Genomic DNA, 15847 nt, shown 5'->3' on the forward strand with positions numbered 1-15847 from the left:
TCCTTCCTCGCTCCATCCATCTTGGATGATAATTAAGCAATGGAGTCTGGTAGCTTTTAAGAAGAGCACATGAAGACTAACTCTGTGAATTAAGGGTTTTATTTCAACCAAATCAGAGTTGGTGATAGTTGGAACCGTGGAGAGACTAACTAAGACGTTTTGGTGACGTTCTGTTGTCCGACTGGAGTCTGGTGGCTTTGTGGAGAGCTTTGTTATTCTATGTTTTGTATGTTAACAAATTATAATAATTTTGTAAATCCTGCTGAGTCATTTGTCCCGGGAATGATGCCGAATGTAACCGTTCCCTCTCAGAGACAAAAGCCAGATGTCAGCGGGTATTTCTCCAGGAGGAAAGAGGCTGGAGTGTCGACCTCCGACTGAAATTCTCTTAACAACATTCAGAGTTGCGTTGTTCCTGTAAACATGGCTCGCTGGCAACTAATAAAACCAACCGAATCTCGAAAAAAAGGTCAAAGCACCTCTTCGGCGCTGAGCCGCCGGCACACGAGATTATGCTGCATTAGGAGGCTCCGGGTGTATCTCAAACAGGAGGCTCACTTGCCCCCCCGAGTGTACACTAAACACTCCCACACCTGGACCCTGCGCACTCTGAGCTCGTTAGCAGCAGATGGTACACACACACACACACACACACACACACACACACACACACACACACACACACACACGGGGACCAAAGGTTACACACACTCAGACTGGAATGCAGCCTATTTTGGTAATAGGCCAATCTGCTGGTAATTGTCGTCATTGTTAATGTTGGTTTAGGTCTCAACTCTTGACCTTAGGAAGGCTTTCCTCACGTTTACATACAGTTGGGTTCGGACTCTGACTGGATGTGTGTAATCTTCCCATGTGAGGGGTATCGGGGAAAGGCTGCTTAGCTGCTTTAGATTAATAAGAACTCAGACCAGTTAGCATGCGTCGGCTCACATTTCAGAAGAAGGACTCGCACGCCTCCGGAACTGCGCTGACGTCACTGGCTCCAAGTGGACGGGCACAGAGGGAATAAATATGTTTTACAGCCCAAGAGAGTATTTGATTTGTTTAAGTGGCTGTTAGCCACAAACATTTTGTAACTGGACGATTTATATCACTCTTCAGGGGATGACGAAACGTGGGATGGGACCAGTTTCATCTGACATGGTTACATAAAACGATTGATTGGGATCTCTTTTTTAAAACTTCCTGAAAAGGGAACCTGCACGTGTGTGCGTTCTCGTCGCCGCGTGGGGAGCTGCAATCAACATGCGTGTTAAACCTGTTCCATGTGTGGCCGTGGCCGTGGCAGTGGCCATGGGGTGTTGTTTATTTACTGGAGCCGTGTCCCTGTTCCTCCCCCGCGGGGTTTGTACGCCTCCCCACTGCTCACTGAAATAACATCCGAAGGCCCCTCTCTGTGTGTGTGTGTGGTTTAATTTTTCCCTCTCCAGGTGATATGATGCCCCGAAAAGTATGTCAGGTGGCCGAGTCACATCTTCCAACAGCCCTCCTTCCGGCTGGGTCGAGTCTTCCTTACAGTAACAGATTTGTGGATGTGGGGGTCGACCCCACCACCGCCAGCGAGGCTTTTGATGAGTCAGTCCAGCTCCTCATGCCCTCCACCGGCCTGCTGCAAATGTCGTGAGGTCGCTGCGCTTGGCCGTCACACACTTTGATGCTGCTCCAGACCCTCCAGAGTGAGCTCTTTAAAGGGGTCACTTCGTCCCAAAATTCATCCGCAGCGGTTTCTTTGCAATGCGGCAAATAAAAAGCGGTATCTGGAGTTGCCTCACATTGGGTTTCCTTTTTCTGGATGGTGAAGCCGCCGGTCTGATGTCCCTGCCTTTCAGGGTAACGGCTCACAAGGTTCCACCGCCTCTCATCCTCCATCTGTTGAAATTCCTCATCTCGCAGAGAGGAAACACTGTCATTTACCCATCGTCTCCTTTCCTTCTCTGGATAAAGACAATATGAGCATTGAACGGAATAATAACTAGAAGTCATGAAAGAAGCGATGTAAGAACAGATTTTATCTTATTTTTGTTTTGTATCCAAGATTTGTTCTTATTTTCATAGTATGCATTGATTTCTGGGACTCGCCAATGTTTTCTTATTTTCGCTTTTCTCCTTCGTAAGAGAACATTTTCTCGAGAAATAAACGTCTTGTTTTCACAGCACAAGGACACAAGTTTTGAATTTGAGGAACATCAAAAGAACCTTAATATCACACAATCAAACTCTTCTTACGCCACCTTTGTTGGTGGCTTCTCTCCCATTCTTAAGCATTTTGCACACGGCACAACGCTATCCAGTGTTTAACGTGGGCGTTGACTTCTCTTATTTTGTATCTGTAAATGTGCACACACACACACACACACACACACACAGGACCCCAGCTGAACCCCCTCTTCTTTAACTCGAACAACCGGTGACGAGCTTTTGAAGTGCGAGCGAACGCAAGTGAGGAGCAGAATGGGGAGATTTCTATCAACTTGCAGACAGATCACACTCTGCAGTTTGCCCGTAGGCCAGAGACAAGCTGCGGGGATAAAGACAGACACCAAATAAGTCCCCGTAGGACTTTGCCGGCCCCGGCAAAAAAAACCTCACCCGGTTGCTGCGCAGCATTGGAATGAAGTGACTTAAAACAAAAGGGAGGAGAGAGAGGAGTGTGTTGAGCCTCGGGGAAGAGCCGAGGAGACAAGGACAGAGAGGGGGAGAGTCCGTGGATTGAATCGCTCATTGTGTCTTTGCAAAGAGAAGAAGGGGGGAGAAAAGGTGCGAGACGTGTGTGTGTGTGTGTGTGAAAACTCTTGATAGCAGTGGGTGGAAACGTAATGCCGGAATGAGATGTTCGCTCTTGTCTTTGTCTCCCAGGAGTGGGAGCGAGAGTTCAGCTTGTGCCTCGAGTCTCTGTGTGTGTGTGTGTGTGTGTGTGTGTGTGTGTGTGTGTGTGTGTGTGTGTGTGTGGGAGCTAATAAGGAGGTGCTGTCTGTGAGCGCCAATGAAACGACGAGGTGACCGCCGACGGCGAAAGAGGTGATGTAAAACGATGTGGGTGGTTAAAAAAATCTAAATAAAAAAATCAATCGATACACGAATGGTTTCAGATGATTTCACCGGTTTAAAGAGCAATTTGGTTTTCAGGATATTCATGAAGCATCGCATCCAGTCTTATGCTGGAATGCTTAAAGGGATTAGTGAAAGAAACAATTACATTTGCAAACAAAATATGGATTAATCTCATTTCGCTGGCAAATACCGTCACCTAAAATGATCTGCCAGGACTTAATCTTGGACTGAAAGGCTTGTAAAGAGGAACTATCTTCACAGCACTACTTTTTTCCATAATTATCACCTCGCCAGTCTCCTGTAAGCTCTCCCTCCCTCCCGCCTTACTCCTCCTCTGTCATTTCCCTCCTGCTCAGCCTCGGTTCCCCAGCAGCCGCTCACAGCAGCTTGTTCGGGTTTATTCTGGGGCGTGCGACCCGAACACTAACTTGCGGCGGGGCCCGCTGTAATTACACGGGCCAGAATAGCAGCGAGCCCCGGTCCGGAGAGTCGGCACCCAACGGGCGGCCTTTGATCGGCACACGGGCCGGGAGGACCACGAGGAAAAACCGGGGATCAGGAGGCTGCATTTCTTGTAATTACAGAATTACGAGATTTCCTCTCGAAAAGTTCCAGCATGGATCTGACTGCAGCCTCCTACCGAGAAATTAACTCTGAAAGCAGCTTCAGTTTTGGCCGAAGCTGAGGTTTGCAGCCCTTTGATGGTGTGTGTGTGTGTGTGTGTGTGTGTGTGTGTGTGTGTACATGTTGGCTTTCCATGGCTGCTGGTGGATTGTGTGTTTTTATGCGTTTGTGGTATGTTACCTCTTAAAAGTCGAACTTATAAAATGTGTGTGCGCGGGCGTTCGCTTGTGTGTATTGTGTATGCTAGTGTTTGTGTGTAAAGTCAGTAAAACTTGCACATCTGTCTTTGTGAGGACCAATTTGACTTTTAGACCTTTTTTCGAAGTTTCAGGTTAGAACTCGGTTTAGGTCGGGGTAAGGGGGGTAGGGGATGCATTATGTCAATGAATGTCCTCACAAAGATAGAAGTGCAGGGATGTATGTGCGTGTGTGTGTACGAGTGAGATGTTGAGTGATGGTGTGCAGCCCAGTCATTCCTCTCTCTTTCCTCATTAAAATATGGCAGGTGCATAAGTAAAAACTCCAATCAACACACACACATGCACACACACACGCACAGAGGGCATATGCTAACCTGATTAACACTAACATTAGACCAACATTAGTGCAGCCTCCTTCAGAGAAACTCCCCCGGACCAGCTGCTGCCTCTCCCTCACTTCCCTCCATATGCACAAACCGGCATCTCGGGCCTCCCACGCTCTCCTTCTCCAATTCATCCTCTTCTGTACATGTGCATTTTTAACGGTTTACTTGACGGGAACGGTTCTAATTGACTGGACGGAGTTACGGGGGAGAGAGGGAAACAAAGCTTCCAAAGCAAAATAAAATGTGGATGCTGCAGCATTTCCGTTGGTAGCGATTAAATATCATGTTCGTGGACGTCCCGTGTTTGCTTCAGCCTCAACGATCCCTCAGTCGCCCATGAAATCACCGCGTCTTCCTCCTCCTCCCACGCTCCATTCCTCCAGTCGTTTAAGTCAATGCCTCCATGTGTCCGTCAGTCCCTCTCCGTCCCATCTGTCTCCTCCTCATGCCAACCCATCTTCCCCTTGCGGCGCCTCTTTAAGTCTTATTTGCCTCGACTCTGCATTATTGCTTTGTCATGTTCTCTCGCCTTCTTCCCCCCCTTTTTCTCATAAACACACGTTCTCTCTTCCTGACTGGCTGCCTCGCCGCCACTCCCCCCGTTTCCCTGTTTCCCATTCCCCTCGTATTCTCTCCCTCGTTTGCTTGCCCGCTCACTCCTCTCTCCCGTTCCTCTCCCTCGGGTCCCCCTCTCGTCTTTATAAGCAGCTTTCTGCTGGGCTACAGCTTTTTCTTTTTGTGTGTGTGTGCGCACACACACACACACACACACACACACACACACACACACACACACACACACACACACAGCGGGACAAGCCTGCCAGCGCATCCATTACACCCGCCACTCAGAGGCAGAGAGAGGGCCGCACTCGTCAGGTGGAAGCGGCGGTGGTCGGTCACCGGGGCACAGCGGGAAAACTTCACCGGTAAACAAACATAAATATCAATATAACCACAAAAAGGGCCCGCGGACACTGTATTTCTACCACTCTTCATCCTAAAAGTGAGCACACACATGAATCTGTGCGCATTCATTAGGACTCGGGGGCTTTTGCCTATGGGCATGACGCATCCCGCACCGACCACCGATGTGTGTGTGTGTGTGTGTATGTGTGTGTGTGTAGGCCATCTATCTCCGTGACAGGCTGGTGCGTGTTTACTTAATGATGTGGGGGTTTATTTATGAAGTGATGGCCGACGTGTGGGAGGGAGAGAAAAAAGTAAGAGAGAGAGAGAGAGAGAGGGGGGGGGGGGGGGGGGGGGGGAGAGAGATTGAGACAGCCTGAGGATGTGACATTAAAATATCATCAAGGTGATGGATGTCCACACACACGCGACATTAGAGAGTCCAAAAAAACAGCTGTGAAACGGATGACAAGTCCTATCTGGACTTGTGTGCGAGAGTCTCTGTGTGTGTGTGTGTGTGTGTGTGTGTGTGTGTGTGTGTTTTATAATGACTTCGAGTATGCAGTTGCGCGTGTGGTTTTTCTGTGACTTCGCTGTTCATTAAGGTGTCACATGTGCCGCCACTGTTGTTTACGATTCACGGGGTAATGAGTTGAAGATAAGATGCATGAGTTTGTGCACGTGTGTGTGTGTGTGTGTGTGTGTGTGTGTGTGTGTGTGTGTGTGTCTCTGCTCTACCGTGCGCCTGTGTGTCTTTGTTACGCTGTCCAAACAAGATTCCGGCTCGCTGTGGAGCCACACGCTACACGCATGGTCAGCTGGAATGCACACGGAGTACGTCTACATCGTAATAATAAACATGCCATGCAATTAGCACTGCAGCATACAACGACACGTAATGTGTGAGAGGATGTGAATAAGTGATCAGTGTGTCATCTATGACCGCACATTATTGGACGTCCAATAATGACCACGAGGGGGCAAAGAGGCCAAAAGTGTGTTTTGTCAGTAAGTTACTGAAATATCGAGCTAAAAACTATATCAAGAGTTATTCCCGACTCCTGTTATGGAACAAAGAAGCCTATAAAAAGAATCTGCTCGTGCACTTTTGTGGCCCTAATTGGCCATCAAGGCATTACAGAGAGCCTATCATCAGCATATAGAGAAAAATAGACAGAAAGAAGGGGACAGTGTGATTGTCATAATTACAAGTGTGACCTATCCACAGACAGGGAACATGGGGGACGGGTCAAATTAGAGACGGATAGATGGACAGGGAACATGAGAGGGAGAGAAAAGAGGAAGGGACATGAAGTGCTTTTTTTTGAAGACCAGATTTAGCTGCACACACACTTAAAATGTGACACACACACGCAGACAGACAACCCTACCTCCAGATCACGCAGATAGACGGCCCGCTGAGAGAATAAACAGAGACGTGAATAGATACGGCAACCGCATGTCTTTTATCCCTGCTTTTGTTTACGTCAGCTTAGGTTAGGGTGTTACCCACAATCCTCTGGCTCACGAGAGAGAATGGGAGACACGCGCGCACTCGTCCTCTCTTTCAAATCACACAAAAACCCACTCAGAGGGGGAGAATGGAGCTCCTGGCCTTGTGCGGAGAGCCTGGAAAGATTTTTTTTTTCTTTTTCTTGACTATTCAAGGCTACAGAAATGCATAAAAGAGCAGCTCGGCGCTGGTGTTGATGGATGAGGAGGCCGGCAGCTAAAAGGCTGATCACACAAGGCCGAAGCGAGCGAGAGAGCGTCGCGCTCGAGTGGTCTGCGTTCACGCTATCGTCGTACCGCACGGAGAGAGGAACCAGGTAAACGTGCTAAATGTCTCATTCTAATCTAATACACATATTTCGTGTCTACTAACAACTTACCGGTCAGCTCTCTACGGGTCTGCACTACTCAGGGATTTTCACCCACAGTAGCAGGACTCGCATTTCCAGTTGCTCGAATTAAAATATTCTTTCAGTGTTCCATCATGTAGCGTTTCAATACAACAGTCCATTATCACGTTTTCTCTCTTTTTTGTCCCCAACATTACTTCCCAGGTGTTTTACTGTTTCTATTCTCGCTACGTGTGTGTGTGTGTGTGTGTGTGTGTGAGTGGGGTGTTTCATTATCGGGCCCCTCGGGGGAGGAACCCACCGCTGGCTATTTCTTTTTGGTGGGGTGAAAAATAACAAATCATATCGGAGGTGGTGTCTCGCGCGTGCTGCGCTTTAATTGCGTCAGAGTTTCCGTACCGACAGAGTTGCGGCCAACCGGCGGCAGAAACGTGCGCGGGGTGGGGGGGGGATGTGCCTCGAGTTACCGACCGCTTCAGGCCTCAAAGAAAAAAAACCTTGTCGCACGTCGGGTTGGGCAGAGCTTCGTCGCTCAATGAACGCCACGATGAGCGAGGAAGTGAGCGCAGCACGACGCGCCAGGGGATTGGGTATCGGCGATGCTGTCAGTGAATCCATAGCATATTTCCCAGATGCCTCTGCTCCTCTCTTGGCTCACGGAATGAAAAAGAAATCCAGCTCGGGAGGAAATGTCTTCGCAAAAGCGCTGCGGCCAGATTCAACGATTCCGATTGGGATCAAAGTGTGATTTTCTGCATCATTGGGCTCGCTATTAAAAAAATAAATCCCATTTTCAAAATGGCTGATAAATGGCTATTGATTTCCATGGCGTGTTCGGGAGTGTACGGAGGTAAATGATACGATTCCTCAGGCCGGATCAATACAGGTTCAGGGACATTTAGCAGTGCTGCTTGGTTAGGAGAGGCGACCGCAGTGAGATTTCAAGCCGCTGTTGTTGTTCCTGCCAAAACAAGAAAGGGAGGGAAGAGGGAACGAGGGCAGCGACACCAGAGAGGAAACTTAGGAGGAGAGAGAGAGAGAAGGTTGTGGTACAGAGCTGAAAGAAAGGGTGGAGGGAAATGTCACCGGTCTAATGGATCTCTCCATAAACTAAATGAGGAGGCGAGCGGGCGCCGCCTCGGTGGCATGCGCTCACCTCAAAATGTTAACAAGAGAGCTGAAAATAGCCTGAGAAAAGGCACCGGGGGGAAAAACAGGTGGGGCTCTGGAGAAAAACATATATGCCTCCATTTAACATTTCAATCTTTCAAACTAGTGTCCCGTGAGGGTGCATGTGCTGCCACTCCGCGGCATTTGGATGGATGATTAGGGCGAGGATCCATCGAGCTCCCACTGTAAGCTTATCTCCCGGCGTGCGCACTCACCCGGTGCGGGTCGTGCTCCAGGACTCTGCGGCGTTGGGCGTCGAGCTCGTCGTAGCCCGGAGCGGCTCGGGCCTGCTGGTGGTCGCGGCGCAGCCCCTGGAGACGCTGATCGCTGCGGAGAGACAGAGAGGGAGGTGTGAATAACGGCGGGTAGAGCAGAGATTTAGCTAGACAAGGGACTCATTGCCTCGCAGTCACGTTCCACGATAAACAGTTTAATGTTCTCCACAGCTGGGAATTAGAAAGAGAAGAAAAGGCCAGGTGGAACATGATACATTCAGCTTCGCCCTTTCTTAAATCCACCTGTATTTACCCACCCTCGACAGCGCAGCGAGACTGACAGGCCCGGCAGACAGATAATATCCACAAAGCGCTGCCTCTGAGAAGACATCGGTGCCTGAACTGAACTTTCTACAGCTGACAGACAAAACCAAGGTGGGAAAAAACGGAACAAAAACATTTGATGGATGCGCCTTTTCACTCTGAAGTCGCATAGGCCGATGCAGCCAGCGCTCTACCTTGGATTGAACACCCAGACACGTTGGCGAGTCAACGAGAGAGTGACCTCAAAGATGAAAAAACAATAAAATAAAGAGTTAAGAAAGAGATAAGAACCCAGGACAGAATGGGGACAAAACGTCATCATGCTCACTGGACCTTAATGCTAGATAAGCTACACACACCGGAGCGTACAGAGCCGTGCACACACCAACAAAGGTTTCTGCACACACACACACACACACAAAAGGCGACAGACGAAAATGCTGTGCCTGAGCGAGCACAATCCTTCAGGATGTGCTACCCAAAGTACGACGCAGCGCTGTCGTTTATCTGTGTTTACCGGCTGCACTGGAAACGGGTATCTCGTATCGACACTGATATGCCACCCGCTCGCTATTTCGTCCTCAGGAGATAAACACTGGATGAAAATATTCAACAGCAAAAAAAAAAAGAAAAAAAAAGAGGAGCAAACTTTCCACTCTTTCCTCTGCATCCGTAAAAAAAAACACCTGGAACAGCTAAACAGGAGGAAGGCCGAAGCGTAAACAACCGCCTCCATCAAACGGGCCTCGTGCCGTACATTCTAATGGGCTGACCCCCAGGCAGATATTGACCGAAACGGACAGAGAGAGAGAGAGAGCGGGGGCGAGAGACACAGAGCAGATAGAGAGGTTCATTAGTGGAGTCCATAGCTTACATGTTTAAGTCTCTCTTGTGACCCTGCCTTTAATTAGAAAATCTGGCTGAGGCTCTGAGTGTGTGTGTGTTTGTTTTTCCTGCGTATACTTAACGCGCATACTCTACGCAACTCAGTGGGGACAGGAGGCCGAGTCTCTCACACACACACACACACACACTCCTGCGCCAGCACGTCGATGTGCAAAGCTCTGAACGCGTGCGTTCACCGCGGGACGCTAAACTCAAAACGCTGCCGCCGCTAGGACAGAACTACCCGGAAGTTTCCGTGTTGCTGTGAAGCACAAATCATCTTCTTCATGAAGATTGGATATCTGGGGGTTTTGCTCATAGTCGCTGCTTTAACGTGCAGCTAATCAATAATAATCTCCCCCCCTCCCTGTTAATATATTCACACTTAATCTCTTGTATCATTACATTTTTCCCTACTTATTACTTGCTTTTTAGAACTCTCGTTCACCCTCGGCCGCCCAGGCTCCACACACAAAACCCTCAGAGAACGGATGCGGGTTTTTTCCCCCTCTTCCACCGAACCCATTAGCCGATCCCTGGGCCCGTAATTAGGGCTTGCCATTCATTTTTTTTTTGATTGAGCACGCGTGTCGCTCTCCCAATGAAACAACACCGTAATTATCTCATTATGCCGCGGCCTCCATCACTGACAACGCCAAATATGATCATATTAATAGCTGCAGACGGAGGCTGATTCTGGATAAAAACACTGGAAGGGGTTTGTTGAGGAGCAGTTTGATGGGTTGACAGTCCAGGCAGGCTGCTTTCCAAACAGTGACAGGAAGAGCGAGAGAGTGTGTCTGTACGAGCACACACATTTGTCCTGTCCTATGTGTGTGTGTGTGTGTGTGTTTAGAGGGAGACAGGTAGGCTCCCCTGTTGTCATCAGCAGCTAATAACAGCTGCTGATTGCCTGTCTGCAAACCGGCGGCCGCACAACACAACAGATCTGCAGTTTTCTCAATAGGACAGTGTGATGTGAGACTGATCGTCACAAGTTAGATTCTTTTTTGTTTTTGTTTCTATATGTGATGTATGGGGGGGGGGGGGGGGGTAACTGATCAATACACCAATAAAGTCTTATTTTGCTATATTAGCTCAACCACGGATATTGCTGCCACTTAAGTCAGACGTTCCCTTCAAGTGTCACATTTCATCCATATTTCAGAGCATCTGACTCTGCAGGTTGATCAGAGAGGAGGAGGAGGAGGAGGAGGATGGAGACCGATGGGGAAGAGAGGGAGACGCAGGAGCAGGAAATGAAAGACGCGTCGGAAGACAGAATGAGAGCAAAACCAAACGGCGTCTGACAAAAGTCGGGGATGGGAACTTGGAGAAGAGCGAAAGGAGGAGCGGGGGGGGGGGGGGGGGGGAACTGGAGAGGGAACAAAACAACGTCTGCTGTGTGAAAGCGAGCGGGTGAGAGAGTGAGTGTGTGTGAGGGGGTGCAGCTATCCCGTGGTGGTAGCCGGTGTGGGGGCAGACTAATTAGGAAGCGTGCGCCGCCGCCGGCCAGTGTGGCGACTTCTTCTTGCTGCGGCCAGCTGATTTAAGCACAACACACAGGGGGGGGGAGAAAAAGGCCCGGGCAGGCAGTTTATTCTTTGGTAAGCACACATCAAAGTGCTCGGTCAGTGTTCGCTCTTCTGCTGTAGCTTCGGGAGCAGAGTCGGACAGAAACTCAGTGGAGCTCCGAACAAAATGTACCTTTTTATACTGGATCAGTTACTGGAACATGTGACTCTCTAGTTGGCTGTAGAATCAGAGTGGTCTTGTAGTTTTTGGAAGAATAACACCATGAAAATCCCTTAAAAGTGCCAACGCGTAACGCATACTCGCGGTAAAATGCCCTCACCTTCCAAGCCCCCCCAAAACAAACCAAATTCACTGGCATGCACCAGAACAGACACATTACTCATCATGCGTCTGCGTGCACCGCCATACAAGTGAAACTTTATTCACTCCCAATCAAACACCAGCTTCCAGTAAGCGACGGCTTCCTCCGCGTAACTGACCATGAACAAAAAGAAGAGCCGGGGGGGGGGCAAAGAAGAAGGACATTTTCTCTCCAATGAAAGAGGCTTTAAAGGCGTAGAAGGCGCTGACTTAATGTGCGGGCCGCACTAATGATGTGTTGTTTTCAAGGGAACAACATATTTTTCCTCTTTGAGCTCTTCCTCAGGCAGGTGTTGCCTGACAACTAAATCCGCAACAGAAAACAAGTCGATGCATTTTATGTTGGCGGAACGAGTGAATTTTCTGCATGTGCCCAAATGGGAAGTCTCCTCAATACAACATGCTGTCTGCTTCCTGTCTCTCCTCTCTATAGGGGAATAAAACCGCGTCTTCAAAATGGCGGAGGAAAAAAAAAACATTCGGGACTTTTAAAGGGAGCCGACAAATAGCTTGTGAAAAAACGTTTCAGCAATTAGTCGAGGCCCGTCTGGAGTGATTTGAGATTTGGACTTTTGTCACAGTGGTAAACCTAAAGGCGTGTAATCCTGGCAGGAATGTGGGAGCACGCTCACTGATGTGTCATCTCCTTGTCTTAGCTTACAAGCTCACCTTCATCTTCCTTTTCTCAGCACAATGGTGCATTTCTTTCTTTATTTTGTCGGGTGTGCACCTCCCTCCTGAGAGAGAGAGAGAGAGAGAGAGAGTCTTTACATCTCTGCTTTGGCCTCTGTCTTTCCCCTCACTCCTCTTTCATCTCATCTTCCCTGTTTCTCGCTCCAGCCACACAAACAGTGCCTTCCGGCTAATAAAATTTGACAAGCATAGCTAACCTTTTTTCTCCGCAGGTCAGCCTGTAGCGCGGCGCTAATCAAATGAGACGCCCATCACGGCACACACCTGCCATTGAGGGCCTAATGAAAATATCCGACGGTAAATTAGGGAGACAGCGCTGGAGTCCGCTGTTCAGGGCCTTGACGGCAGGGAGGGGGGGGGGGGCACTAATATGTCTCAGCTGGCAAAACTAAGCAAACATAGTGGACTCGGAGGCATGCACATTAGCCTCCAAAAACATTAGCATTAAGGATGTCCCTCTTGTATAATGAGCACTTTTCCCCTCAGCATCAATAAAACAGCAGAAGATGAGAGAAACCAGATATGTTGTTCCCTTGGAAACACTAAAACTTGTGCAGGCTATCAAGGACTGCTTTGTGAAGTGAGAAGTAGCACTCGTGCATATACTATACTGCTATATATACACACATATATATATATGCACAGAGTAAGTAATCTTACACCTATGATTTTAGTGCAGTGGTATAAAACGCACCGGACCACACACAGCATTGTTGCTAGGTTACACTGGGCTTCCTTGCTGGAGCATTACAGGTGGGTGGCTGCGTGTGTGTGTGTGTGTGTGGCTGTGTGCATCTATTTCTGACCGCGTGTGTGTATGTCTGTGTGAATGAAAGGCGCTGGGGTGTTCCAGCCTCGCGGCGGGCTCTCTCTCTCTCTCTCTCTGTGTGTGTGTGTGTGTGTGTGTGTGTGTGTGTGTGTGTGTGTGTGTGTGTGTGGTTAAACAGATGCGTCGACTTTGTGAATGAGCGCCCTCGTCCAAGCCGCAGGTGGCGGAACGGGAGACTGGAAATAGCTGGCGATGCGCGGGCCCGGATGAGGGTGGTGAATGGGTGCGACCATGTCTGAGGTCATCAAACATGGCCGGCTATATTTAAACACTGAATGTACCTTTACTTTAGCTCAATTGTTTTGAGCTTCTGCCGTGCCTTTAGGGACCGTCTTTCTTCGCCCCTGGAGACTCACAAGCAGAGCTAACAAGCCAAAGGAAGGCTCCTCATCCGTCATGCTAATGCTAAAGACTATCTAACATGCATTATGAGCAAAGCAGGGGAGGGAGAACGGACGAGTGACACCCGGAGAGTGTAAGAGAGAGAGGGGGAGAAAACAGGCTGGTAATGAAGTACCCACCACTAGTGGATGAGAGCTAAAGTGGTCTAACAGATCTGTCAGGCTGCTCGACTGTGGCTAATTATCCCTCCTCCTCTTTTGTCTGCATCCTCTCCTCTGTCACTTCTTCCCTCTCGAATTTACTCTGCCTATCTGACGCGTTTTACTCCCTCTCTATTTTGGCTCTTTCTCTGCACTCTATTCCCCTCCTTTTTCTCTTTTCCGTCCGTCCGTCCCTCCGTCTGTCACTTCTTTCCATTCCCATCTGTCTCCTTTCCACGTCCAAACCCCCTCTATCTCTTTCTCTCTCTCTCTCTCTGTATGCTCTCTGTTTTTTCGTCTTCCTGGATGAGATTGGGTGTCGGGGGGCTTAGTTTTTGATTTGCAAGTCAATAGTCATTTCTGTGGGAGAGTTTAAGTTGACGGAAGTTTGAATGTGGCCTGTATTATTTCACACGGGAAATGGTAAATTTGCATTAGAATCCTCACTACATTTTCTCCGGGTTTTTTTCCTCTCATGTACAAAAGCGGCTAAACTCGGAGGTTTCCAAAACATCTGCAGTAATAATACATAATGTGGGAGGAGTGACGGCTCTGATGAGCAGTGTCCTTCTGCGAGCATTAACCCTTTTCTTAAACCCCGATATCATAACGAACAATAGAAATAAAACTGTGCGTAAAACACTTGAGCCCCCGCGATTCCGTATTTATAAGGCATGTGGGGAAAAAACACTTTCAAATTCAACAATGGCTACTGCAGGTCTTAGCTTCTCATCCATACTAGGTCTCTATGCAGCAAAACAATGATGTCATACATACAGAGAAGGTTTTTACGGCCAAACATAATGTTCTTGACTGGGCCAAGGCCTCTCTGCCCTCTGTCCAACTGAGCATGTGCGGCAGTACAGCGCCTGGCGGAGCATCGGCAGTGAAAATGTAAATCCTCCCTCACCTGTCCGCCTGTGTTTGATGCTGGTTCTGCAGAGCCGGCAGGGGTCTGGACTTGTTGACCTTGGCGTAGAGACCGTCCAGCTCCTCGGAGGAGGTCCGGAGCAGGTTAGGCCCGCCGGTCAGCGCGGCGGGGGAGGGCGTGCGGCTGATCAGCGACTGTGGCGAGGGCGGCTGGCGGAAGTTGTTGATGCGGGCGTAGTTGGGGTCGCTGTCGTCGTCCTCCACGTCGGGGAAGGAGGAGTCCGGGGTGACGTGGCCCGAGTGGATCTCGGCGTAGCGCGGGTCGTAGCTGTCGGAGAGGAGGCCGTTAGACACGGTTGGACACACGCATCCTTTCACTTAATCCACCCAGGTCTGATTCATACCTGTCTCGTTGGTCCTGGTTCCTGCCCAGCTCCTCTTCACTGAGGGCCTCCAGTTTGCTTTTGGAGGCTTTGGCAGCCTCTTTGCTCTTGTCGTCCTTCTTCTTACCAAATCTGGACAAAACACAGAAAAGGGACACAGATGCAACACGTCATTGTTTATTCCGATTGGTTGAGTTATCCCTGCAACTTCCTGCTCCTCTTTACAAACTTAAAAACCTCCGCCAGATAGCATCACAGGCCGTGCTTTTACTTTGAAGGCAAGATTTATGCGCATTAATGAATTCTTTTTCTCAGGCAACAGAGCTTGCACGAATTGATGAAAGTGGCTCTTTAGCTCACACAACATGCAACCACCACACACACGTCCAAATGTTGACACACACACACACACACACACACACAGTGCTAGAGCAACTCATTCTTACTCCTGTGTGTCCATTAGTGGCTTTGCTTCATGATAGATGTGGTTATAAAGTCACAGCGGGCACTGACAATCCACAGTGTGTGTGTGTGTGTGTGTGTGTGTGTGTGTGTGTGTGTGTGTGTGCGCGTGGGCATATGAAAAAGGGGTATAGTTGTCACGCAGCATGAATATTTTAACGTTTTGTCGAATAAAATAGCCGTTAAAACACAGTGTGCCATGTTTTTCATATTAACTTTGCCATAGCGACCATCATCATCATCATCATCATCATTCGTGAGCTCTTATTCTTTAAAATATACTTGTCACCTCTGTTCGAGTCATAAAGAAGCTCCACTTCACACATTTAAAAAAAATAAAAAATGTAGCGAGACTTTTCCTCTAAATATTTCATATTCTTCTATCTCTCCTTCACATCGTCTTTCTCACCCCTCTATCTCTCTCTCGCCTCCTCAGTCTCACCCAACCAACCCACTTCTTTTTTTCCTTCTTCTCCTCCTCCTCGCTCCCGCTGAGCCAATCTAACGTCTGTGTTTATCTCATTA

General features: G+C 48.8%; 1 protein-coding gene across 2 annotated transcripts in view; it reads right to left on the bottom strand.

The window, feature by feature from the left end:
- The window catches only part of pard3ba (par-3 family cell polarity regulator beta a), a 96944-nt gene that overhangs the window by 13670 nt on the left and 67427 nt on the right, over nucleotides 1–15847 (bottom strand). For both annotated transcript variants that reach the window (XM_076094944.1, XM_076094943.1), the window contains exons 20-22: nucleotides 14882–14992; nucleotides 14518–14805; nucleotides 8439–8550 (exon numbers count right to left, since the gene is read on the bottom strand). In XM_076094944.1, coding sequence (XP_075951059.1) covers nucleotides 8439–8550; nucleotides 14518–14805; nucleotides 14882–14992 — 511 coding nt within the window. The remainder of the gene's footprint in view (nucleotides 1–8438; nucleotides 8551–14517; nucleotides 14806–14881; nucleotides 14993–15847) is intronic.

This window comes from Anarhichas minor, unplaced genomic scaffold (genome assembly GCF_050575085.1).
Source record: "Anarhichas minor isolate MPS153535 unplaced genomic scaffold, ASM5057508v1 ptg000018l, whole genome shotgun sequence".
In the NCBI taxonomy this organism is placed as follows: domain Eukaryota; kingdom Metazoa; phylum Chordata; class Actinopteri; order Perciformes; family Anarhichadidae; genus Anarhichas; species Anarhichas minor.